The sequence below is a fragment of the Camponotus vicinus genome, unplaced genomic scaffold (assembly GCF_025532165.1).
Source record: "Camponotus vicinus isolate PSW18456_S1 unplaced genomic scaffold, iyCamVici1.0 SCAF_11, whole genome shotgun sequence".
Classification (NCBI taxonomy): Eukaryota; Metazoa; Arthropoda; class Insecta; order Hymenoptera; family Formicidae; genus Camponotus; species Camponotus vicinus.
In genome coordinates this window covers 15,128,873-15,153,011 of record NW_028141947.1, presented here as the reverse complement: position 1 = coordinate 15,153,011, position 24,139 = coordinate 15,128,873, and the positions used below count along the sequence as shown (strand labels likewise).

General features: G+C 32.2%; 2 protein-coding genes and 1 long non-coding RNA gene across 10 annotated transcripts; 1 reads left to right on the top strand and 2 right to left on the bottom strand.

Annotated features, from left to right (window-relative positions):
- Window positions 1–693: 693 nt before the first annotated feature.
- Window positions 694–2,535, bottom strand: LOC145961682 (uncharacterized). Its single transcript, XR_014435683.1, has 2 exons — window positions 2,288–2,535; window positions 694–2,206 (listed from the first exon to the last, which is right to left on the bottom strand). It is a non-coding gene; the product is annotated as an uncharacterized LOC145961682 (long non-coding RNA).
- Window positions 2,536–2,699: 164 nt separating this feature from the next.
- On the bottom strand, window positions 2,700–17,406 carry Dysb (dystrobrevin binding protein dysbindin). 5 transcript variants are annotated; one of them, XM_083081140.1, is made up of 7 exons: window positions 4,859–5,109; window positions 4,249–4,365; window positions 4,019–4,070; window positions 3,781–3,961; window positions 3,537–3,692; window positions 3,319–3,459; window positions 2,700–3,243 (listed from the first exon to the last, which is right to left on the bottom strand). In XM_083081140.1, the coding sequence occupies exons 2-7, from the start codon at window positions 4,302–4,304 to the stop codon at window positions 3,155–3,157; spliced, it is 675 nt and encodes a 224-aa protein (XP_082937266.1). In that variant the 5' UTR covers window positions 4,305–4,365; window positions 4,859–5,109; the 3' UTR covers window positions 2,700–3,154. The 5 variants fall into 5 exon arrangements, with proteins under 5 accessions (XP_082937266.1, XP_082937263.1, XP_082937265.1 ...); XM_083081137.1 differs by having other exon boundaries at window positions 2,700–3,042; window positions 3,133–3,243; window positions 3,781–4,070; window positions 4,859–5,107; XM_083081139.1 differs by lacking the exon at window positions 4,859–5,109 and adding an exon at window positions 17,042–17,406 and having other exon boundaries at window positions 3,781–4,070.
- LOC145961192 (uncharacterized) lies at window positions 11,201–23,583 on the top strand. 4 transcript variants are annotated; one of them, XM_083081135.1, is made up of 10 exons: window positions 11,201–11,343; window positions 15,280–15,383; window positions 18,158–18,624; window positions 18,691–18,974; window positions 19,190–20,416; window positions 20,485–20,777; window positions 21,208–21,285; window positions 21,403–21,610; window positions 21,713–21,814; window positions 21,900–23,583. In XM_083081135.1, exons 1-10 carry the CDS (start codon window positions 11,231–11,233, stop codon window positions 22,237–22,239), a joined length of 3,216 nt encoding a protein of 1,071 aa, XP_082937261.1. In that variant the 5' UTR covers window positions 11,201–11,230; the 3' UTR covers window positions 22,240–23,583. The 4 variants fall into 4 exon arrangements, with proteins under 4 accessions (XP_082937261.1, XP_082937259.1, XP_082937260.1 ...); XM_083081134.1 differs by having other exon boundaries at window positions 11,206–11,343; window positions 21,196–21,285; window positions 21,900–23,580; XM_083081133.1 differs by having other exon boundaries at window positions 11,204–11,343; window positions 21,208–21,610; window positions 21,900–23,580.
- Window positions 23,584–24,139: the final 556 nt, after the last annotated feature.

Sequence of the window (24,139 nt, the reverse complement as noted above, 5' to 3'; positions counted from 1 at the left end):
ATGAAAATTTTTCCAAAATGCACTATTGGAAAATATACTAAATGGATATACTGTCAAGAGTACAAATAATGTCCATTATACACAAAGAATATATTATATATAAAAAACAGGGATATACTGTTATATTGATAAACTGCTACTTGTTGTCATTTGTTGTACTTTCGTAAATATGATTATGTTTTCATAAATGTAAGACTTCATGTGCATGTAAATGAATTGAACGACATGTGTAAATAGTAGATAAAATTTTTATTTGATATACAGATTTTCTAATATACATTTTAATTGTTGCTGACAATTGTCTTTCCATTATTTTTAAACTAATGAAAGGGAAAGAGTAATCATGTATGGAAAAACTTATAATTTTGTCACTAGTTGTACACTATCATGATGATAAAGTAATAAGGTAAAAAGAATTGTTACTATTTTTTAGTAAATATTATCTAAATGACATGAAAGAAAAAAACTCATATGATAAAATTTTCAAAATATTATTAAAAAAAATATATCATTGACATGCCATTGAAATTCGATGTAAATATATTTATTATGTATAAATTCATATAATTAATAATTTTAAAAATAACTAAACAGATTGCTGTTTTTATATATTTCTTGTAGGATTAATTAGTTTTATATATATTTCAGTATTGTGCAAAACAAATGCGAGTGTATTAAATTTAATAGAACTCATTTTTTTATGTTTGAATTAAACGGCGATTTATTATGCATTTTATACAAATGTTAAATGTAAGTAGATGTTTTCTTATGCGTAAGAGAACTTAGGGAAAGAAGACATGTTTGTATATAACGCTCATAGAAACATCACACATCACCATGTTTATTCTGTGCTCTATTTATGTCTACTAATAGAAAATAGAGTATATATAATGCAAATTATATATATACATACATTCTCTTAACCATTGTATAAAAATGTGCATTTTACTCATAAAAATCTTTTATGTTAGGTTCGGTTGCACCAGCAATATATTTATCAAATTCAGAGAACATCTGTTATTTTCTTCCAGATTGTAATGATTAAAAAGTTCTGTTTTATGTCTCTGATGAAGCAAAAAAATTTTTTTGATTAATTGATTATTGATAATTTGATGTAATGTAAATAAAATAAGAAAATCTGAGTAATGCTAACTGGTGCAATCGTTCCTTATAAATACAAATCTCGTAAATATTAAAATTCAGGCTACAATCTCAAGGTTCAAAATTTTGCACCAATTTCGACGAAGATAACTCAGGGCCCCAAATGTTTCACAATACATATATACTTTTTATACAATAGAAAAAGAAATAAACTCTACTGGCATAAAACTTTATTATTATTATTATCATTATGCATTAGAGGGAAAAGAGGTAAGATAATTATAATGCAACTTTTCTGCTAAAACAAATATATTAAATATAAATCAATTCATTTCATAGAATGTTTATATGATAACTCAAATATTGTATTTTGTGATATACATTTTTTATAATTTTCATATTTTTGTAATTGATAGAGAGTGCCTTACATTTAATATAATTTTGAAAGATTGCATGTTAATTTTTTACAAGTAATTTAAAATAATACTTGAGCTATGCTATCATTATAATAATTAATATTGTAATAAAATCCATTTCACTCGATATATTTGTATTTACCAAGATTATATTTATTATATGAAACATATAATAATGTATACATCAGGTTTATTTATAGGTTCCCTGAGCATAATTTTTATAATATATTACATAAAGCTTATAATGTATATACGTAAAATTTATACAATACATACAAAGTATTTCTGATTCTTGGAAATAAATTGCTTTATATATTCTATTTCACATATTTCTAAGTCTTCTACTTTTCTCTCAATTATATGTCAAAGAGATTGCTTATATTAGTTGTATAACATTGTATCTTACGTTGACAATTCCATATTTGAAGAATCTTCCAAGTTTCTACCTTCAAGTAAGAGCTCGTCATCAGCCAATTTCTTTTGCGCCACTTGCAAAGGTCGAACGTATCGATAGTATTGAAATACTTTATAACCGAGGCAAAGACATGTGAATGCTGTGATACCCATGCAAGTATTTACAAAGCCCCTGTGAAACTTGTCATACATTCTCTCCTTTATTCTCTTTCTTCTCTGGGAAATTTGATCCATTGTGCGCTAATGGTTTGTTTATTCGTTGACAAAAATTCTCCCTTAAAATTCATTACATAAAAAATATCATCACATCACACTTGTAAATTTATTTGTTCTTTTGAGATGGTAAATAACCTCACCTCACAAATTCAGTCTGAAAATATTAACATAGAATATCTACAATTTTGTTATACTTATATGTAGTAAAGTAGCGCACCTGTATAAAAGGTCTACTACTTAGTTCTTTATGAACGATAGATTATATTTTTTTTCTAATCAGCTTTTCAATCCACGTTTGTGGATCAAAACACTGATTTTGCGGAAGCCGAATGCGACATAGGGTCTGTTCTTTTTAGCTGCACTGCTGCAATAAGTTAGAAAGAGACAAACATACTCTCTTTCACTCTAACTAATTGCACTAGTGCAGCAGTGCAGTTAAAAAGAACAGGCCCATAGTGTCACGATTTTCCACTGTATGGCGCTATATACATGTGAAGCTTTTACGAAATTAACTTTATCAAATTTGTGCTAAATATAGAACTTGCGCAAATATATGATTAAGATATCAATTTATTTATTGCACGATACAATATATAAGGAAATTTAACAAAATTTGTTTTCTCGTATCTATACATATGAGTTTTATTATCAGGATCTCTAAAAATTCTCTTTAATCAAAGCGTTGAACAATATATAATACTAATATAGTGATAAAATATACCTATAAAAAGATTATACAAAATTCTAATCAATTTAAAAATCAGTGTAGGCATTGATATATACATACATTGACATGCGCACAAGATTCTGGAAGAGTTCATTTGACAATTTTTTCACCATTTTTACAAGTCTTTATATTAGAAAGCTTGAATTGCCCCAGTCACAGCCTTAATATCTAATTATTAAGAAATGTAATTGAAGATTATATTTCATCACATATAATTTCATCTTGAAATGAAGATCATAATTTTGTAATAATACACACACTCATGATATCTCTTCTATTACTAATTTTCTAAAAATTCATCAAATATCTTCGAATCGATGTCTAACACTATTTCGTCCAAAGATGGGCCTTGTGAAGAAACTGGCAGTTCTAGATTTGTAATAGATAAATTAATAGATTTATATATATATATTTTTTTTTTGAAATATAAAAATAAAAATATACTTGATATAGTTCCAGTTGCTTTGTATTCTTCAAGGTCTTCTTTGAAAGCTTCTTCAAAAGTCTCCCGTCGTTCTTTCAATTTTTGTTGTTGTTTTAATTCATGTTGAGAGACTCTCTGAATATGCTCTTTACCAAGTTTTGCTAAAAAAAACAATTTAAACTTAATAATAAATAGATATATGTACATCAAATGCATTACATTACATTACATAAAGTACCTTTAAAATCATTTAACTCTATCAATTTTTTTTCTTTGTATAAAGCTAACTGAAATCTATGATCCAGTTGGCTACTTTGCAACTCTAACATTTCGTTCAGATCTTCCAATCGATACAAAGCTCCTTCAACTTCTTCAAACATTTCCTGTAAATTTCCTTAAGAGAATATAATAAAAAATAGTTTTAGAAAGATTTTCATTTTTGTTGTATCTTGTTATATTCATTTTTAAAGTTGAAAAGCTACCTATTTGGTCCATAAGATCTTGAATTGCATTATTAATCTTTGGAATATAAGCTAAAGTGCTGTTTAAACACGCAATACTATTCCATTCATGTTCAAACTTGTCATAAATAGAGGATATCAGTGTATCAGCTGCTTGAGCCTTTCCTGTATTTTCTTCTGCAAGCTCATGAAGTTCATTCCACTGTAATTGAAAGTGGTGCAATAAATCTGCACCTGCATTATAATTTACATTTCGTACATTGACAAACTTTTTGCTCTTTGGATGTTCAGCAGTTGACAGGCCTCGTATACTGAAATTACGATTCAACATCTTTAATTTTTGTTATGCTTATATTACTATATTATCTCTTTCATTCTACACAAGCCATAGTTTTCTCAATTATAATTTGTGGTTTGTGTGATACTATTATTTATATTAAATTTGTATAATAAAAACAGGCAGTATATCAAATATAAATATTTTTTTACCTAGCAGATATACCTTCTTGCACTGTCTGAAACTTGCTACGCAATGATCCAAACATATTTTGTTTGTGACAAACATTCGTTATTAACTTTGAACACCTCCCTCTCAGATATATCTATCTACAATAAACAATAGTTGTTTTAATTTTCTTTTCGATATTGTGTAACAAGATTTTTCTACTTCCAAATGTCTTCTATATATTGTATAAAAAGAGTTTGTGCATGGTGCAAACTATAATTTATATAATTGTAGTCTTAATTATACATTTCCATATAATTTATACAATTTATTCAAAATGTAACTGCAATTATATCTGGGCTTAATTATCCATAATTGAATCCTTAATTATATTATAACCAAACCTTTCAATATTGTATATAATTATATTAGATAATGGAATTTAATTTCTTCAATAACAAATGTTGCTCTTATCATAATATGTGCAATTTTATGAAATATTTTCATTATATTTACATGTATTATTATATATTTTAAAACATTACAAGTTATTAATCAAAAACAATCTCTAAAATAATAAAGAAATTTTATTTACATTTATTTCTAATTTGAAAACAAAAAAAATAATAAACATAAAAGAAAGGTTGTTTTTACCAGTTTTTTATTAATACACACAATTGACGTGTCACGATAAAATTGAACTGTTTGAGACACTCAATGTTTACAAAACAATGCTCTCACAATCAGCATCAATCAATACGCAATAAAAATGAATCCTCTTTTAAAAAACTGTTAGAATTTAATTAACGGAAGAATATTATTTCTGTGGGTGTAAAATTACACTAAAACTGGCAGAGAGAAAAAAATATCAATGTTATTCGATAGCTTTGTTGGTAATTTAGCTTGCTGGTTGTCGTTCGCGATGATATCAATGGATATCACAAATATAGCAGTGATTGTAATTATGGAAGCGTGCTCTAGATGGAAGCACAGCAAGATTCGATATTGGCGGTTTTTCGATACCGTTTATAATGAATTAAAGATAGTCTACAAATATATTGCACTAATTATATATCTTCATTACTGCATATTAATTGAAAGGTAAATTTTTCTGTAATTTTTTTTGGCGATTGAATCTGAGATTATTTATGTTAACTAAACTAGGTATAAAGTACAAACTTAAGCATAAAGATTCCCAAAGAGTTTTAAAGAACATCAATACCTAACTGACGAAATATTATTAAAGACCGATAGTTTTATAGACTTTAGCATGACTGGACAAAAACTTGCTGCATGCTACTATAATTAACAATTAAAATTTTTGCATGGTCGATGATAAAATGATTTGGTATAATAAATTATTCATTTTATTATTCTTGAAACAGGCATATAAAAGATTTAGATTTCATTCTCGATAATAAGACAATAGTTGGGTGACCTAAAATGCTCGCATGATTTAAATATAACTCTTGTAATTATCTTCAACACAATCAAAACGGTCGATAATATTAATTAATCTTTTATTATTTTCGAGCTCATTTGGTGGTCATGAAAATTTACCCAGAGGCTGTATTGTAGACGATAACCAATATTTGCCGTTGCGCATATTTTTTGGTATGTTAAAAATAATTATGAGACCGGATATCAGTAGTCGTATACAGAATCGAGCCCCGGGGCTGCCGGTCTTTGATAGTATCTCGTTGTGACAACAATATTGATTCAATAAAGATTTATATAGTCTGTATTAAAGCTTTTAAAGTACGCGTGTAACAAATTTAATCTGACTGGTACAATATGTTATTTTCTCATTAAATTTATCAATACATATTACTATTCACAATTTTGTATAAAATAAACAATGCAGTCGCTAAAATAACTTTCAAACTATTCAAAGAATTATCCAGTGAATTATATTACATTAATTTTGGATGATAATTTTTAGGCTTTTGTCAATATTTTAATACATGAGATATTTATTACACTCTTAAATTGAGTTTCATGCTCGATATATTTTTACAATATATATAAAATTTATAAGATATATATTTAAATTAAATAGTAATTAAATATTTAATGATTGAAATATTTAATGATGAAATATGTAATGATTAAAAATCAGAATGAAAAATTGTTTTATTAATTTCTATTAATAATTTTATTTATTTTTGTTAGATTTACTTAAGATGAAAATAATTCAAATAAAAAATATTATTTTTATTTCATACTTTATTTTAGTTATTGAAATAACTTATTTGATTTCTATAGTATGTATTTTTAACTCGAATAATTGTTTCATTCTGTAATTTAAATAGTTGAATAATGAATAAAATTAAATGTCAAAATGTAATAGAAGAAAAATATTATTCAGAGTTACATGTATGTACTTTAACAATAGCTTTTAATGATATTAGCATCAGCATTATTACTTTAAGTTAATTATTCGGATATTTGATATAATTTTTATCAATTGAGAGATATGAATACAGATTTGTACGCGTTCAAATTAATATAAAAAAATTCCCCAATTCTCTTATTACTCGCATTGTCAGAAAGATTGTGTAATCTCTCCCTTAATTTATTTTAAATCGCCCAATTAGGAGAAAAATACATCATTAATTCTCATGAAAATCCTTTGACATCTTAATAATAATTTTGAGATTCTCAATGGAATACTATTAACGTATATTACATCAAAAAATAAGCGACATGTGATTAGAGATTACATCTCTCAGTTTAGTTTCTCTTAATCTCTTCAGCAAGGCACTTGTCAGCCGTGTAGTATTACTTGACAGCCGAGAGCAAGTGTAGCACGGGATATTTTCATATAACGCGTGTTTTATAATAAAGTATTACGAATGTGTAATTAAAAATGTATAATTTATTGAATATATAATATGCAGTTCTAAATTCGTATGTGATCACATAATATTTAAAGTAGAACATTTTTCTCTGATTATTTCTTCTGCTTCTGACTCGGATGAGTAATCTTCGCTTGATATTTTCATTTTTACGTTAAAAAATGATATTGTTTTCGCTTCATGAATTATACATTGTCTATAAATTATTTATAATATAAAGTAAAGCCCAAACAAAAAAATTTATAAACAATAACAGTATACAGTTACATATTATGAAGCAGTCGTCCAACCAATCAATTATTTAACTTGATAAATTGCACGAGTATACGAGAGTTAATAGACTAATTGTAATGTTAGCCCAATAAAGTGCCCAGATTGACTAAAGAAAAAAACATAGTAGTCGATCAAAGTCGACGATCAGCCATATGAATGCAATGTTGACTGTCGATTAAAGTCGATGATTGTTAATAATTGAAGCCGCAGAGGTAAATATTTTATAAGTTTTTGTATATCTTCTGCAAGTGAGAAAAACATGAAGGAAAAAAAACCACTGTGTGTGAACAATTGAAAAATATAATTTTGTAAATGTAAAATCATAATTTTGTGCATTAAGAAAAACCACTTATCATTTAAAAGTAATTAATATATCAAAGTAATGTTGTATTTCAATATTGTAAAAAAAAATTGTAAGTATGTCAAACTCATTGAGAAACATGTATTCTTCTTGAGAAAGATATGTATGAACTCTTTTATTTTCATGTACTTTGAATGTGTTATACAAACAACTTAAAGAATTTGATATATGTACTTTTTTATAAATTTCAATAGTAAATTATTATTTTTACATATTTTTGAGTAGTTATATAATTGCATTTATATAAAAATATAACTTCAGATACAACACAGATATAATCTCATACATTTCATTCATCTTGACTTCATCATTTACGCATTTATGTCAAGAATTTGTGTGTCAAAAACATGTGATTACATGATATGCAAAAATTTATTTTTCCCAATACAATATATAATAGAATAAATGTATAATAGATAAATATGTATAAACGCGAGCTAAAAATAACTTACTATCTTTTTGTGCGACAAAATTTTAGAACATAAAATATATTTGACAGAATAATATAAAGATTTTTCATAAGATTACAAAAATAAATTTATTGCTGAAAACATAAAATTTGTACGAAAGAAGAAAAATGATGTAAGAGCAAGAAGAAGTTAAACATATTAGCTAATTACTATTAGTTAAGTACTGAACATATTGGAAAAAAACGTTATTCGATAGAAATACTATGAAAAAGTAACTGAAGTTATACTTCAACATGAAAAATATGTATCTATGTATTGCAACATAATTATGAAATTATAATAATACATATTTTAATCAAGTATGAAAGATATTAATCTGTATAAAAAAAAAATTATCCAGTATAATTAGTAATTTGAGATGGAACAGTAACAAATCATAAAATCATAAATAAAATCAAATAATAAAGTAAAAGAGATTATATATACGATTTTATAATTATGAACTTATGATCATATCGAGAGAAAATAGTGAGATATTTGATTTATCGATGTATGTATAATGTATAAGTCAAGCAAGTATGAGAGAGAGAGAGAGAAATGGACTATTTTCTATATTTTATCCGCGCTAAAAATAATTTACCATTTTATATGTAAATCATTTAAAATTAGTTATTGATTACGCAAACATAGTAAATGTAACTAATAACAGGTTAACATAACATATATCAATTATAAATGCATATTATGTGCTTGGCTGTTTTAATTATATAATAGGAATAATTCATATCGCATTACATCATATATAGTTTTGTGATTCTAATTTGAGCAGAAAGGAGAGAGGGGAAACAGCAGAATCCGACGAAACTAGCTGCGTTTTATTATCTGAAAATATAAAAGTTCATCTTTCTCATTCGAACATTTCTACATTTTTTTGTACGAAAAATACTTTTATGAAATATTGGAAAAAAGGAGAAAAATAAAAAAAGAGAGGAGGGAATATAGTAAGATTATAAAATCTTGTTTAGTTGTATTCTTTTATTTCCTTTTTATAATATAATTTTTTCGATGATAAAATTACTTCTATATGTCAGTAAAAAGAAATGCTAAAATTTTAAATATATTAATGTATTCATCAAAGTAAAATGTCAACATTTCCAGGAATGTGTTATTTATAAGAAATATATATTTAATTATAAATTATAAATTATATATGTGTGTGTGTGTGTGTGTGTAATATGAATGTGTAACTTTTAAATATGAAAAAAAGAAAACATCAAAGAAGAGACAACTATCAGTTGTATTTAATTAGCAGATTAATTAGGTCGGTTTTGTGTATAATTGACCGATTATCCTGTTCACGATGCTAAGAATTTTCAACGCATTAAACTGTCGGTTTACTGGCTGACTGGCTGACTGGATGGTTGGCTGGTTGGTTGATTGCGTTGTGTTGGTTGGTTCGTTCGCGAACAATTTGGCAACGTCGCAAAAGCTTAACCCCTTCTCCTCCCTTGCTCCGTGCACTAGTGCTTAGCAACCAGTGAGGTCAACAAACGAGGTCAAACTGCGAATTAACCGCGCCACGAGAGAAAATATCACGACCGCATTGCTGATGATCTAATCAATCATATATTCTTAGAATATCAATTGCCTTTGAGTAATAAACTATCACTTCTTATACAAGAAAAAAACTTGTCAAAGAAAATTGTTTAGAGTTTGAACAATTTGCATCTTTTTTGATAACTAACTCATCACAAATAAAAATAAACAAAATAATGCATTATATATCAAGTTTAAAATGTAGGAAGAACATAAAGATAAAAAAACAAAAATTTTGTTGTAAACTATTTGTGCATAATTTATTATATATTCTCAATACAAAAAGTTATTCACAATAATTTTCACAATTTCTTTGTGAGAAATAACAATTGTTCAAAGTATTCTATTGAAAAGTGATATTCAGAAAACGTAAAAAGGTCTAAAGCCATCGGTAGGTAGATGAAATAGCGCTCACTAATAGATACCATTGTATCTTTACAGCTGTGTGCGGCTATAAAGCAATGATAAAAAAAATGAGGAAAGCAGGAACGTAGACAAAAAGAATCGTTGTGTCCGTGAAAAAGAGGGATAAGGAAGAAAAAAAGAACAAAGGTAGAGGGATCGACTCAAAGCGAGTCGCAAGTTTATTGGTATGGATAAATATATAGAAGTTCTTTTAGGTAGATATGTGAGAGAGAATAGACATCTCTGGGGTAGACGGAAATGGAAGAGGAGGTAGAGGGGGTGCGGGACGAATAGATGAGTATCCCCCGCTGCATTTCCAAGCTTCTCTCTCTCTGTCGAGTCTAGTAGTTTCTGATATTCTGTCACGCAGAGTGAGGTGAGGGCAAGCAAGCGCACCAGCAACAGCGGCGACCGATTGACCAGCAACACAGCGACGCACAGGCGCAGTACGAGCGTGGAAATTTCCAGTGCTATTTCGCCTTTACCCTCTGTAGCAGCAGGAGTAGCGGGGTCGTAGATGAGAGAGAGGGAGAGAGAAGGAGAGAGAGAGAAAAAGAGAGAGAAAGGGAAGGCTATTATTTTTTATTGCGTTTTCTACAAACGCATTAACTCACGTCAGCGTTGAATAATATTGGGCTTGTTACTCGATTATTACATTCGCGTTGGCTATACAGATTTACATGCGGCTATATGTTATACTGAAACACGTGATTGTCTCGCAAAACATACGGGAATACGATATGCACATATCATATTGCAAATATGGATAATGGATACGCATATTTTTGACATAACATGATTCTTTAATTGCAAGAAATATATTATTTTGCATATATATATGTAATAGATTATTAATATTATTTTATTGCGATGCAATAAAACAAATATTGCGAGTAGTTTTTTGCATAAAATGATAAAATATAATATTCTCTTCCGATATATAAATGCAAAACAAGAAAAAATTTAATAAATTTTAATTGGCTTGCAGGTCGAATTCGTCGATTGTTATGTTTATAAATGCATTATTATCGATTTGATATCGTTGTCTAAATGCATTAAAAATTTACCACGATATAATTACTACCATGTAAAAAATGCGAAATATTATGTAACTCGTTATAGGATGGATCGTGCGCAGAACGTGCGCAGAACGTGCGCAGCAACGAAAATAAAAAGAAGAGGTTTCGAAATTTTTGTGCCGGGACGTGAAACCGGATCGGAGTGCTTTCGCACACAGTAAGCTCGAATAAGTTATAAGACTGCCGCTCCGACTAACGAAGCACTAGCTTCAAGAACCCGCAGCTTTTTTCATCACTTCCGTTTCTCCTCTCTAAACGAGTGACATAACTTGAACAAAACTCATCAGGAGGGAATTGAGCTTAGAAAGTTGTGCGCAACTCGTAATAAAACTGGACTTGAGGGGAGGCAATAGGAGGGAACGATGGGTCAATGTACGTCACAGGACGTCTTTCTTTCTCTTTCATTCTCATCCTCTTCTCTTCCATCTTCTCTCTCTCTCTCTTTCTTGTCTCACTCTCGCCATTTCCGTACCCAAGTTACGCTGCTATTACATTGTGGTAATCTTGCCTGCTCCATGAAAGGGATTACCCTCTCTGCGTCAACTAACACGGTCATTGCGCATACTAGTACGAAGTTTCTAACCGTAGAATGGGGGAGTTATATAGGCGAGGGTGGGAAATGAGAGGAATCGATAGTCAAGTATTTCGCGGAATGTGAATACCGGCGGCAGCCGGATGCATATTTAACCATCCAATTGCATGCAGCTTGCAGCTTTACAGGATAGAATCGATGCAATTACAGCTGGCTCGCTAATTACGCTTTAATAGAGATATTTACCATTATATTAATTTTCATCAATGTGCAACATAGTGATGCAAGTTTCATATATCGTCGTAACGTAAAGTATAAAATGTAAATACAGCGCTAACAACTTTTTCATGCGATTGACCACCAATCTAAATAAGTAGAACGTCGTGGCCTTTGGCTGGGGCTCCATTCTTCTTTGATTGCTATTCATTATAAGTGATGACATCATCGGAGTTTATTTATTATGTGGTAAGGTTCTTTCATATTGCGTGTAAGATTTTTTTCATATTACAAGTAGAATTCCTCGATTAACGACAACTACTACTTTCAAGGTAAATCAACCATAACTCTAAAAATATACTCGTTTTCAACTAGTTTACAAACTCGCTACTTTTCTTATGCCTGAAGCATACAAATGTTGAATGCGAGACGACCATTCTATTTGCTTGTTCTGGGGCTTTCCATTTAAATCTACCAAGTAGAGTTTTGCTGACGGCTAAATATAGAATCCCCGGCTATTGTGCTATTCGAATATCTCAGGACCGAAATCCGTTACGATCAATAGACTCGGCAGATTCGGCCGTTTTCGACATGTTCCGTTAAGTTTCCCCTACTATATTCGTCCTCATCGACCTCCATTGCCAGCCACGCCTCACTTGTGTGAACTACGTTAGCCAAACCGGTTATTTGAGATGCAATTGTACTATTCAAGCATTATAGTTTTCTTAAAAAATTATAAGATTTAAAAATATCATTTGTGCTCTCTTTTTCACAAGCGTATGTAAAATTAAATGATGCGTGTCACGTTGATAATATTATGTGATATATGCTACATGTTATTAATTGTAATAAATTGATGATTGATTTGTTCAATTTTCTTAACTTTTTTGACGTTAAAAAATAATATATAATTAAATACAGAAATATTACAATACGTTTATAAGAATTTACAATAGTATTCTATAATATACTATAGCATTCTATAATATACTATAGTATTCTACAATATAGTATATTTCACTTGAATAGCAACTTAAATCAGGATGTTGCTGAGAACGGAAGAGTTATGTTTTAAGACGTAATAAACTTTACAAAATCGAGCTAACAGTGAAAAATTCAATTACGATAGGATATAAAGTATAATAAGTTTATCATGAGTATCTCTGAAATAGCTTGAAGAGTTGTTCAGATTGTGTTTGATTTTTGTAGTACAACTACGGCGATCAATATACGTGTATAGAGTTCACAATGGCTATGTGATATATCGGAGAGGAAACAAATCGCTTCAATTCCTATAGAACCAGAAGAACCGTCGCAAAATTATGGATATAAATGTCGGCAGTGCTTTTAAGTACAATGGATGACAGGTGGCAATTGGATAGCTGGCGTTGACGATTTCGCTGGGAAATTGTATGGAATGAGGGATTTGGTCGAAAGCTACGGTATTTGGAAGAGCGAGTGCGAGTAAGAAAGAAAAAGAAAGAAATGAGGAAGAGTGAGGGGAAACTTGATAGGAAAGGATGACAAAGAGAGAGAGAGAGAGAGAGAGAGAGAGAGAGAGAGAGAGAGAGAGAGAGAGAGAGGAAGAGGAGAATGGTAGGAAAAGCAGCAGAGAAACACGGAAGGGAGGAAGGAGAGGAAGACGAGGGACATGGGATAATTTAGCGTACTGCGCTTGCGTCGCGAGCGATCGCTGCGACCATTGGTCCCCCACTCGCATTTGAGCGCATATTAGGTTGACTTAATTTCAATTCGAACTCTTTCCACAACCGCTTTCTCCCGTTGCGCTTCTCTCCCTCTCTCTCTCTCTCTCTCTCTCTCTTCGCTTCATCTTCTTTTATTCGCTATCCTTTATCCGCATTCAATATAATATTTTTTTATACTTGCTGGGTTCCACGTAAAGAAAATATACATACACGCACACCTCGCATGTGTAAGTATACAACATACATCAAGTACACAGCGATCCTCCAATCGCCGAGAGCCATACCAAGAGAAATGACAGGGGGCAAGGCAAAGGGGAGAGTGCAAGAGAGCAAGAGAAAGAGAAGGGGCAGGAAACAAATAGAGGGAGATAGAAGAGAGGAGGAGGGGAAGCAATAATCCCGCCGTCTACAACAGCGGACGACAGGCTGGTTACCCCACGATCTCGCTCGCTCGCTCGCTCGCCCGCCCGCTCGCTTGCTCGCTCGCGCGCGCGCGCGCGCGCGCGCGAGCGCGGTCTTACAAGACAGCGCATCTGAACATTCTGAACTCGTCGCTGAACCGTTCGGTGCCTCAACAGTTCGGCACGATTCACACCGAGTTGATTATCCTGCCGCTCGCGCGCGCCCGCGTCTTTCGTCGCCGCCATATTAGCAACTCGAGATATACATATACACCATGTACTAATAATAAATTGAGATTAGACGCGGCTAGTAGGACGACGGATCGCAAACCGCGGCCACCACCGGAGATTGCGCATTTAACCGTTGAGAATTTGGCTGAAATCAAAGTACAATTCGACGAGTGTAGTATTACTGCGTACACATGAGCGACCAACAGTGATCAAGCCATAATATTGTCAGCCATGTTTAATCGTATATAAGAGAAAGCCTCTCCCCGAGGGAAGCGCGGGAGTACGATTGTACCCACGCGATCATAAAATCGACAACAGAAGGGATCGACTACTACAACGTGTCCAGTTACTCTCGCGCAAAATATAAAAGAAAAGGAGGCCGTACGCATACACGCACTCGTAATCTGCGAGATAAGGGAACCGATTTCCCCCGCCTATATCGCTTATGCGCGCCAAGAAGCGCGCGTGTTTAATTGATTTTACCTACCGCTGAACAGTGAGTTTACCGATTTAATGCAATGCCAAGTTGCCGGTGTGTTGTCATGTAATATCGCAATCAACATCTCCTGTTCTGATCTTGCGTGTTTAAATCCGTCGTGATTAGAAAAGTAGCAGGCATTCGCTCTTGACTCGAGAGTCGATCGAGAGAGAGAAAGAGAGAGACTCCGAGTTGTTTCGGTAAAAATTACGATTCGGTAAATTACATTTCATAGTAATACGATATTGTGTTGCCGATCAACGTTCAGCGGAATTTCAACTAAGAATAAGCCGATGTTGACAATCCGCATTGTTAATAACAATGCCTGTAAGTATAACGCATGTTGCAACTAATATAAATTTATGTGCGAAGAATAAGGAAGAGAATTGCAAGTTATGTAAATATGAAATAATTGTTTGCTTGTTTGTGCCTAATCAATGAAGCTGCGTGAATAGAATATAACGATGTTGAAACAAACGCAATTTTCCGCCTGTCTTTTATTAAAATTTCTGGTATTGTTTGTTTGCAGATTGGAAATGAATAGTCCGTTGGATCACGATTTTGAAAGATTTAAATTTTCTGCACGAAATAAAATCTGTAAGGACGACGCTGTGGAGCTGTTACAAAATTTCGGTATGTGTTTGTACGACAATAATCAGGTGTAACATAGATTAATATTAATTCCAAGTAAACTGTGTGTAAACTAAATATAGAATTATTTTTTTATGTGTCATAGATCTTGGATAATTCTTTAAAAAAATGTTGAGTGCAAAGTAATTTAGATATATTAATTTGCCTAGATATATTAGTATGCTCTTTATCTTCTTACATATGTCGTCTTTTTTTTTAATTATACAGGAAAAAAGTTTCATAAAAATTTGATTGAAAAACAAATTTAAAATTATAAAAACAAATCAGCTAATTATGTTGGTAATATTATTGCTGCTTTTTTGTGAAGATTAAATTCTACATTGAATCTGTATATTATGTAATATTCATCTATTTTCAACTTAGTTTTTGTCTTTCATCTAATAAATATTTTAATGTCTCTACCGAGATATTGATATATCTACTAGAGAGTATGCTCTCTATCTTCTTACACAAATTATGTCGTCTTTTGTTTTAATTATACAGGAAAAAAGTGTCATAAAAATTTGATTGAAAAACAAATTTAAAATTAAAAAAACAAATCAGCTGATTATATTGGCAACATTATTGCTGCTTTTTCCTTAAAGATTAAATTCCACATTGAATCTATATATTATATAATATTCATCTATTTCCAACTTTGTTTTTGTTTCTTATCTCATAAATATTTTAATATTTCTCTACCATGATATATATCAAGATTATTTGTCTTAAAAGTCTGAATTATATAATTACTTGTCATTTCTTGACACAATGAGCAAATAATTACTTCTTCAAATTTTGATAACATATTTTTTTTTTATAACATTCTATATGTTCTCGATTTTCTAATATATATTTTATAATACTCATATGTATGCTAGTTACTGCGTTATTTTGAGAATTATTATAAATTTCATAATAAATTCTAATTAATATTGATTCGGCAGTTCTATTGCTTTGTACAAATGAGTATTTCTTTTTTTTTATTCGCCACACACATATTTTCTTCTAATTCTATTTTGTAAATTTGCATAAGAAAAAAAAACATAAATAAAAACAAAACACATACATGAATTATAGCATTGGATATTATTTACTCGTGCGCTTTTTTTCTCAATCTTTGTTTGAGCTTGTTTTCTTTCAATATTATTCTTTTATGCAAATCAAAGTTGATAATAATTATCAAAATATAGATTTCTTTTATGTTCTGTAAATTTGCATAAGAAAAACATATAAATAAGTAATTCAAATACAGTGTTGAATATTATTACAATATTATTACAATATTGTATATTATTTATTCATGCGCTTTTTTTTAATATCTTATTTTTTTCAATGTTATTCTTGTACACAATCAAATTGATAATAATTATCAAAATATAGATATATTTTTGTAAATATATTCGTGCGTTGAATATCTCAATAATTATTATTAGCACCTTTGTGATTACGTGTATATAGGAATAAATATGCGAAAATTAATTGAAAACAATGAAAAAATTCTCTCGACTCTTGTGGCGTTAATACAAGCTGCACAAGCTCGTGTCACCTACAGGTTAGGAATTCGTAAACACGCGGCGCGCGTCAAGAAGCGCGTGCAATCGTTTCGCGCGCGATAACGTCGTGTAACATATAATGACACATTCCACCTCGCAACTCACCTTTAATGCCTACGATACTCCGCTGACATATATTCTCGGTCGTCGACGAACTCCAAACTTTCGTACTTAACGAGAGATCCGCCATTCTTCCCATCAAAGCGTTCTTCCTCGTCACCTGTTCTTCTTGTTTCCCGCGAAGTTTTTTCCCTTCCAAAATAAATCTCGCGACCTCGAGACCTTTCTTTCATCTCTCGACGAAGTTTCGTTCGATCGTTTCTAATTCTCTTTGATCTTTTCCTCAAGTTATATTAGAAACGGAGACCTCCCTAAGGTAATTCAGATCCGATCAAAGTCGGTGCCGAGGAAATCAGAGCGCTTTTTTTGCGCTTCCGCGACTCGCCGAGCTATCGCGAGGGAACGCATCGCGGTGGACCAATCGGTGGCGGGAAATCGCGCGCCGAAAGCGGCCAATGTGACGTGCGCTTTGGCCGCGTATTGATTGGCGAGTTGCGTTTTCAACTCATCGGCGAGAGGCAATTGTTTTCCTCGAGGGTACCTACCATTTTGCGTAACCGTTACCGAGAGTGAGGCAAAATCGCGCGCATGGCTTTGTTTACATATCGTATGTAAATATACGTGATATATATATACAAACATATATATATACATATACGTACCATCGCCGATGTAACGTGCCTCTCTCTCTCTTTTCTCCGTTGCGTGTAACGTGTGCGCGAGGACGAGTCGAGGAACGCGCGCGCTCGCGCACTTCGGTCGTGCCGAGTGTCATCGTCGTGAGAACGCTTTTGACAGAGGTGAAAGAAAACGCGGCAAAAGGCGGGTGACTCGACGTTTTAACGGATTGTATCGATGAGCAAGGACGTCCCCCATCGGCATTTGATGTTGGTACCTTGTTTGCGATTCTTTGCTTTGACTCTCCCTTTCTCTTTCTCCCTCGCTCTCTCTCCTTCTATCGCGCGTCTATATTTTCTCTCCCCCTCTTTACCGCCCCGTGTAGAACTATGTAACTTCTGCGCACCAAACAAACTTACACGTACAGTACGTAACGCCACGCGCGTGTGTAATGCATGCGCGCGATACGGCGATTTCGGACAGTATGTAACCTACTTGGAACGAGAGAGGTGTAAATGATAGCATCCATGCGTTCTGTTTTAGACAAGTGCGCGGGCACTCCCAGCTCGCCGGATGACAGCTTGAACGATCAGTATTTACTGCTGGATTGCGGGATTTGCGGCCAGCAATTTGCTTCCAAGAAACTGCTACGTGTCCATATTCACACTCACCTGAGGAAACCTCGTATTGTCCTCAGGAGAGTGACCAGTCCAAAAGTAGCGAAGGTGAGGAAGCAGAGCGAAGATACGTACTGGCTGGATCCTGAGAAGAAGGGTCTGCTGAAACTTACTCTGAAGAAGCAGAATATAACCGAGTCTTTGAAGCTTACGTTGAAGAAGACATCTTCAGAGTCGGAAGATTTTACCGTTGTCAATAGTAATTTTAGTTCAGTTATCAAGAATCATCAACAAAGAGACGTGGCAGGTGCTAAAGAGAATGATCAAAGAAATAATAAAGCAGCGAAAGGTTCTGTTAATGAACCTTTTGAAAACGTGATGGTGGATCAACAAGTGAGTTGTTTTGTTAGTGCTAAAGTTGAAATTTTGTTTGTTTTTTTACAGCAGTTTTGTTTACAGGATGATTATGACAACATTAAATTTGATGCAGAAGATCATAATCCTTTGGAGGAGAATGAAAGACCATCCATAGATGTTAACGAGGGTGATTCTGGTGTAGGAAGTGATATGGCAAATCCATCCGAAAAAGAAGATCAAAATGTTGATGATATACAAAGTAGCGATAATTATGACAATTCTGAGAAAAGGCTGTCAGAACCCGAAGATCATGAGGAGCCAGATGCTTTAGAAGCAACTTGTAGAGAAACTATTGAAAATTTGAAAAAACTTGGAGAGCAGTCAAAGTAAGTTAATAGATTATAACATCGGATAATGCAGAAGCAAACATTTCAGATGAGAATGTCAGGATCAGAAAAGAATTTGGTTATTTTAATGTAAAATTTCTTCTTGATAAATTTTCCAATTTTTATATTACAAATGTTATAGCTTATTTACGCGCGATTTATACGCGAACGTTTACATTTTGATTAGTCAATATTTCATTCATAAATTTTTTTAGTTCTAGATCAACAAATCAATTGATCGAGAATTCGTCTGCTGAGGAAGAAGATGATAGAAACCATGATTCCGATATGATACACACTCTAGGGCAGAATCCTTCCATCAGCATTATTCCAAAGTCTTCCACATTTCCCAATCATTCGACAGAACGCGCTCCGGTATGCGACAGTGAAAATAAAAGCAGAGACTCGACTGAGCAGCAAGCACAAGGTTTTAATTGGAATCAATTATCTACCGACTTGTCCAGCAAAAGCAATGAGGATCTTAATAAAGAAGATGGCGAGCAACAGGGAGATACTGGTGGTGACTCCAACATGGAAAACACTGGATCACTCTTGCACAACTTTCTGATGGAGCATCAGAGACGTAACACGAACGAGGTTTCTTTAGCGAACAATTTATCTGGCGAGACATCCGAGTACGTTCCCCTTGAGAAACTAGCGGAGACTGTCAGTACGTGTCGCATCTGCAATGAGAAGTTTAAAGATATTGCGCATTTAGATGAACATCGTAGTAAAGCTGGTCATTATCAGTGCAATATTCCGGAATGCTCTAATCTCATCTTCCATTCGGCAATGGAGATATCGATGCATCGGGCACAGGCGCATGGTACCCCACTTTCGCCAAATGTGAGCCAATTGTCTCCTCATAATCAATTATCAAACTCGCCACATGTGAATCAGAATTCGCCGCATTTGAGTCAAACGTCGCACTCGCCTCATGCCACCTCTGTAGATGCACCATCAACGAACAGTTCACAACAGCAGCAGCTCAGTAGAAATTCGCCATTAACGTCACCACATCAGACTAATTCGCCAACATTTAACGCGACTGCGCCAACGACGGCTAGCGCTCCAGGTCAGCAAATGCAAATACCGCCGGTAAACTTTGAGCAGCTACCACCACCTGTGCAGCAATTGGCCCAGCAGGTGCAGCGTATGCCTCTTCCACAAGCGCAAATGCCTCCTAGTCTTCCTCCAGGCGCAAACACGATGATACCCGGACCAAACTATTTTGTACAGCCACCGGGTCGACCGCCCTTGTATAGAGTACCCGGTCCACAGGGTATACACTATCCTCCGCACATGGCGCACTTGTATCAATATGGACCGGGTCCATATCCTCCGATAGCCGCACCTCCTCCGCAGATGCATCCACAATTGCCTCAGCAAATTCCGCGTGGTGGACGATATCCACCATCGACATCTGTTCCTCAAAACAGCAGGTAAATACAAACTCAACATATTATATGTACACATGTATCCGAATTATTTGATTACTTTTAACTTTTAGAGCACCACGGTTACCGCAGGCTGGTTCAGTTCCTCGTCAACGTATGAAGAGACCCATGCAACAATCTAGTATGCAAGTTCAACCGCAAAATAACTCCGCGAAGCAAAGGCGTATGGATGTTCTATTACCCGATAGAAACGAGGACGCGGACTGTCATGTCATAGCGCAACAAAAGAGAAACGACGGATTACCCGTTATTCAAAATGTTCAAGGAGCTACCACCCAACAAGCCAATAGAAATGATTCCACGATACATCTCACAGATTCAATTACTCTAAGTGTTCGACAACCTGGTAAGTTTAAATTTACCAATTATTAAATTTATCATCAATGAAGAATCTTTCTCTGTGACTATAATTGATCGTTTTCTTTAAGTTTTATTACTGTTTATATTTTTTTATATGTCGCGCGATTCTTATAAAGTAAAGTACCTCTTCTATGAAATTTAATTTTTTATAATTTTACCCCACAATACTTTGATTTGTGTTTGATTTTGTGTTTTTGCAAAATTTACGTTTGCATTATATTTGTACAATTTAAAAAATTTTTAATATTTGTTTTACAAAGTTTTTCTATTAACTTTATTTGACTGCACATATATATGTTCCATTTTTCTTTAGATATATATAGATTTTTTAATGAGAATCACTATATTCACAGAAGGGGTGCATTACAATAAAATAAAGAGTGCCGTATTTTACTAATCCAAAGGTTCAACCCCAGCTCAAGTCCAGAACACGTCAAATCCGGGGGGAAAGAAATCCGACGCTAAGGCAGTGGCGAATGTCCTCGCGGCTCGAGGTATAACAGTTACTCCAGCTGCAAATAAAAATAAAACAAGTGAACAAAGCAAACAGCAGATATCCTCTCAGCAGCAGCAGCGGCCACCACCTTCACAGCAGCCTTTAAATGTTACAGCGCTCAATCTGAATTCTGCTATTTCTATCATACCAACTAGTTCACAAAGAAAGCAGCAGGAGCAAGGGCAATTTGCTGTTCCGCAAAACAAGCAGAACAAATCACCGGTTAATGAACAAATTGAACGACCGCCGAGACCACCAACCGTAGATCTTACGCAGGACACTCCACCACAAATGCCAGTTGTTAGACGTGGTCGTCCACCCAGGTAAAAGTTGCTTATTGTTCTTCATCATTAACTAATAACAAACAATTATTAGTGATTATATGTATATACAGATCATGATCATACTATATTCGCATTTTCCAGAGCGTTATTAACGTGTCAGGTATGTGATAAAAATTTTCAAAATCAAGATATGTTGACACAACATATGGCAACTCATCGAACGACTAGCAAATTACTTCATAGGTAAGTTAAATTATCTCTTTGTTTTCTTTTGTTTTTTTGAAGAACGATAACAGAATGGATACAATTTTTTTTTCTCTTTCTTAAGGTGCAACCTCTGTCCTGCTCAATATCCTACAGTTCAAGCGTTGACAACGCACAAACAAGCTTATCACAAGGAAGTCGACACTGTGGCACAAAATGGAGGCGCGGAATTGGCTCTACCAGTCGTGGATTTAAAATCGCCGCATGTGTTAAACCGCTTATCAAATTTGGGCATTCAAAGCTACATACCATTGTCGCAATTGAGCGCTCAAACTGGCGGTTATTTCGGTTTGCCGATCATCACGATAGACGGTGCAAGAAACTCGAGTACCTGTAATCTAGGTGCGCTTGGTGCTACCTCTATTTTAAGTCTCGGTCCCCTTAAGCATTTATCAAACAGGTAACTGTGGACGCATTTGGCCTATTTCACGTGTGCAATCGCGCTTCTTTTTTATTATTATTATTATTTTCACATTCAAATCGATTACTGTATTGCCACTGACCATGACACATTGTCTTAATCATCGAAAGAAAATGACCGTGATATAGAGTTTAAGTAAAATTATTATATACGCGTGACATTTTTTATATAAAGAATATACGAAAATGTGCTTATGTGAATATACTTGCATAGTATATATAAATATACAAGTATATTTTATATTCTTTATATAAGAAATAATAGAAAAGAATTATTATTTGAAATTTTTTTTTACCTTGTTACAAAAAAATTGGTTGACTGACTTAAACATAAAATTTATTAATTTATTTATAGATTTAGAGCAATACAGTATTTTTTTCATATAATTTTCTATTAAAGTTATATTACGTTTTGATAAAATAAGATTTAAAATCTTTTAAGAGACCCTTAATTTAGAAAGTTAAAATACAAAGTATACTTTTGTCATCATATCATTTACAAAAGAAGTCTTAAGTAATGAATTATTCCGTGTATATTTTTTTTTTAATAAAGATGTATTAAATAGAACATTTTCTGTGCTAAACTTATATGTTTGACATTTAAATCAAGAAACTAAATAATTAAATCTTTTCGTTGCAGTAATGTTATTTTTTTGAAGATATGCACAAAGAAAATTTAATCGACGAGAAATAAACGATATCAAATATGAAATAATATTATTTTTTATGTAAAAAATAGCATTTTTGAGATTAATATTATTTATTTAAAATCTCTTAATTTGTTTAATCGCTATTAATAAATAAAAATTAATTTGTTTAAAAGCAAATTCTGTTTATTCATATCAAAAAATAATTTTTTGTTTATATATACTTGTGCAATATATGTGATGAAATATGCTAATGTGTACCTAATTAAGCAGAATTATTCTGCTAGATAACAAACAATACTTGAAAAGATTATATTGATAAAGTTATATATATATGTAATACTTGATATTGTTATATGCATATATATATATATGCATATACATATATGCAAGATTCTTATTCACACTCCGTCTTGAAAAGTATGAAAAGTACATTTCCTGAAATGGGCAGCATTTATACATTAATAGGATTATAAGAAAAATATTCTACTATGTTTTGTTAAAAGAAGAATAAAGAAAGTCTCTTAGTTTCTATTTAACAAAATATTAAAGTGCAACTTATTAAGTTGTACATACACATTTTGTAAAAAATAAAAGAGATAAAAGAGCAGTTATATTTGTTTATATTTGAAAAATATCTTTATAAGGATAATATAGATAATTAATATTTCCACATTATCAAGTATATAATTCATATGCACAAAAAATCATGCAATCTTTATTTATTATCATTCCTATTAATTATAATGTTATATTGTAAATAATTATTATTTTCTTTACATATATATACACACTATATGTATATATTATATAGTTTATATGTACACACTATATACATATATAAACTATATAATATAGTTTATATGTATATTTTATGTATTATATATTAAGTACATTATATACGTACATGTATATATAATATACGTACTATATATATGTATAATATTTATAATATATAATAATAGTATGTATATGTGTGTATATATATTTTATATACTTTAAATAAGTCGCCATTTCTCTATCAAATTTGTAGAAGAACGCTCTATTATCATGAGTGATTGATAATATGATATTAAAACATTGTATATATTTGTATTATATAATAAAAAGAATAATACATATAGATATTTCTGTCACAATTCAAATGTATAAGTAATAACAGTTGGGCATTATATTGTTCATCTTTGTTTAAGCGGGATATTTGAATACTTAAATAAATATTTAGTTCCTTTGTAGT

Excerpts from the sequence above, each read along its gene's own strand:
- LOC145961192 (XM_083081132.1), top strand. The coding sequence starts at position 11,231 with ATGGATCGTGCGCAGAACGTGCGCAGAACGTGCGCAGCAACGAAAATA. Across the intron at positions 15,384-18,157 it reads GGAGCTGTTACAAAATTTCG|ACAAGTGCGCGGGCACTCCC; the intron begins GTATGTGTTTGT and ends GTTCTGTTTTAG. Across the intron at positions 18,975-19,189 it reads AAACTTGGAGAGCAGTCAAA|TTCTAGATCAACAAATCAAT; the intron begins GTAAGTTAATAG and ends AAATTTTTTTAG.
- Dysb (XM_083081139.1), bottom strand. The coding sequence starts at position 4,304 with ATGTTTGGATCATTGCGTAGCAAGTTTCAGACAGTGCAAGAAGGTATA. Across the intron at positions 3,460-3,536 it reads AGAGTTAAATGATTTTAAAG|CAAAACTTGGTAAAGAGCAT; the intron begins GTACTTTATGTA and ends TGTTTTTTTTAG. Across the intron at positions 3,244-3,318 it reads AGCAACTGGAACTATATCAA|AACTGCCAGTTTCTTCACAA; the intron begins GTATATTTTTAT and ends TTACAAATCTAG.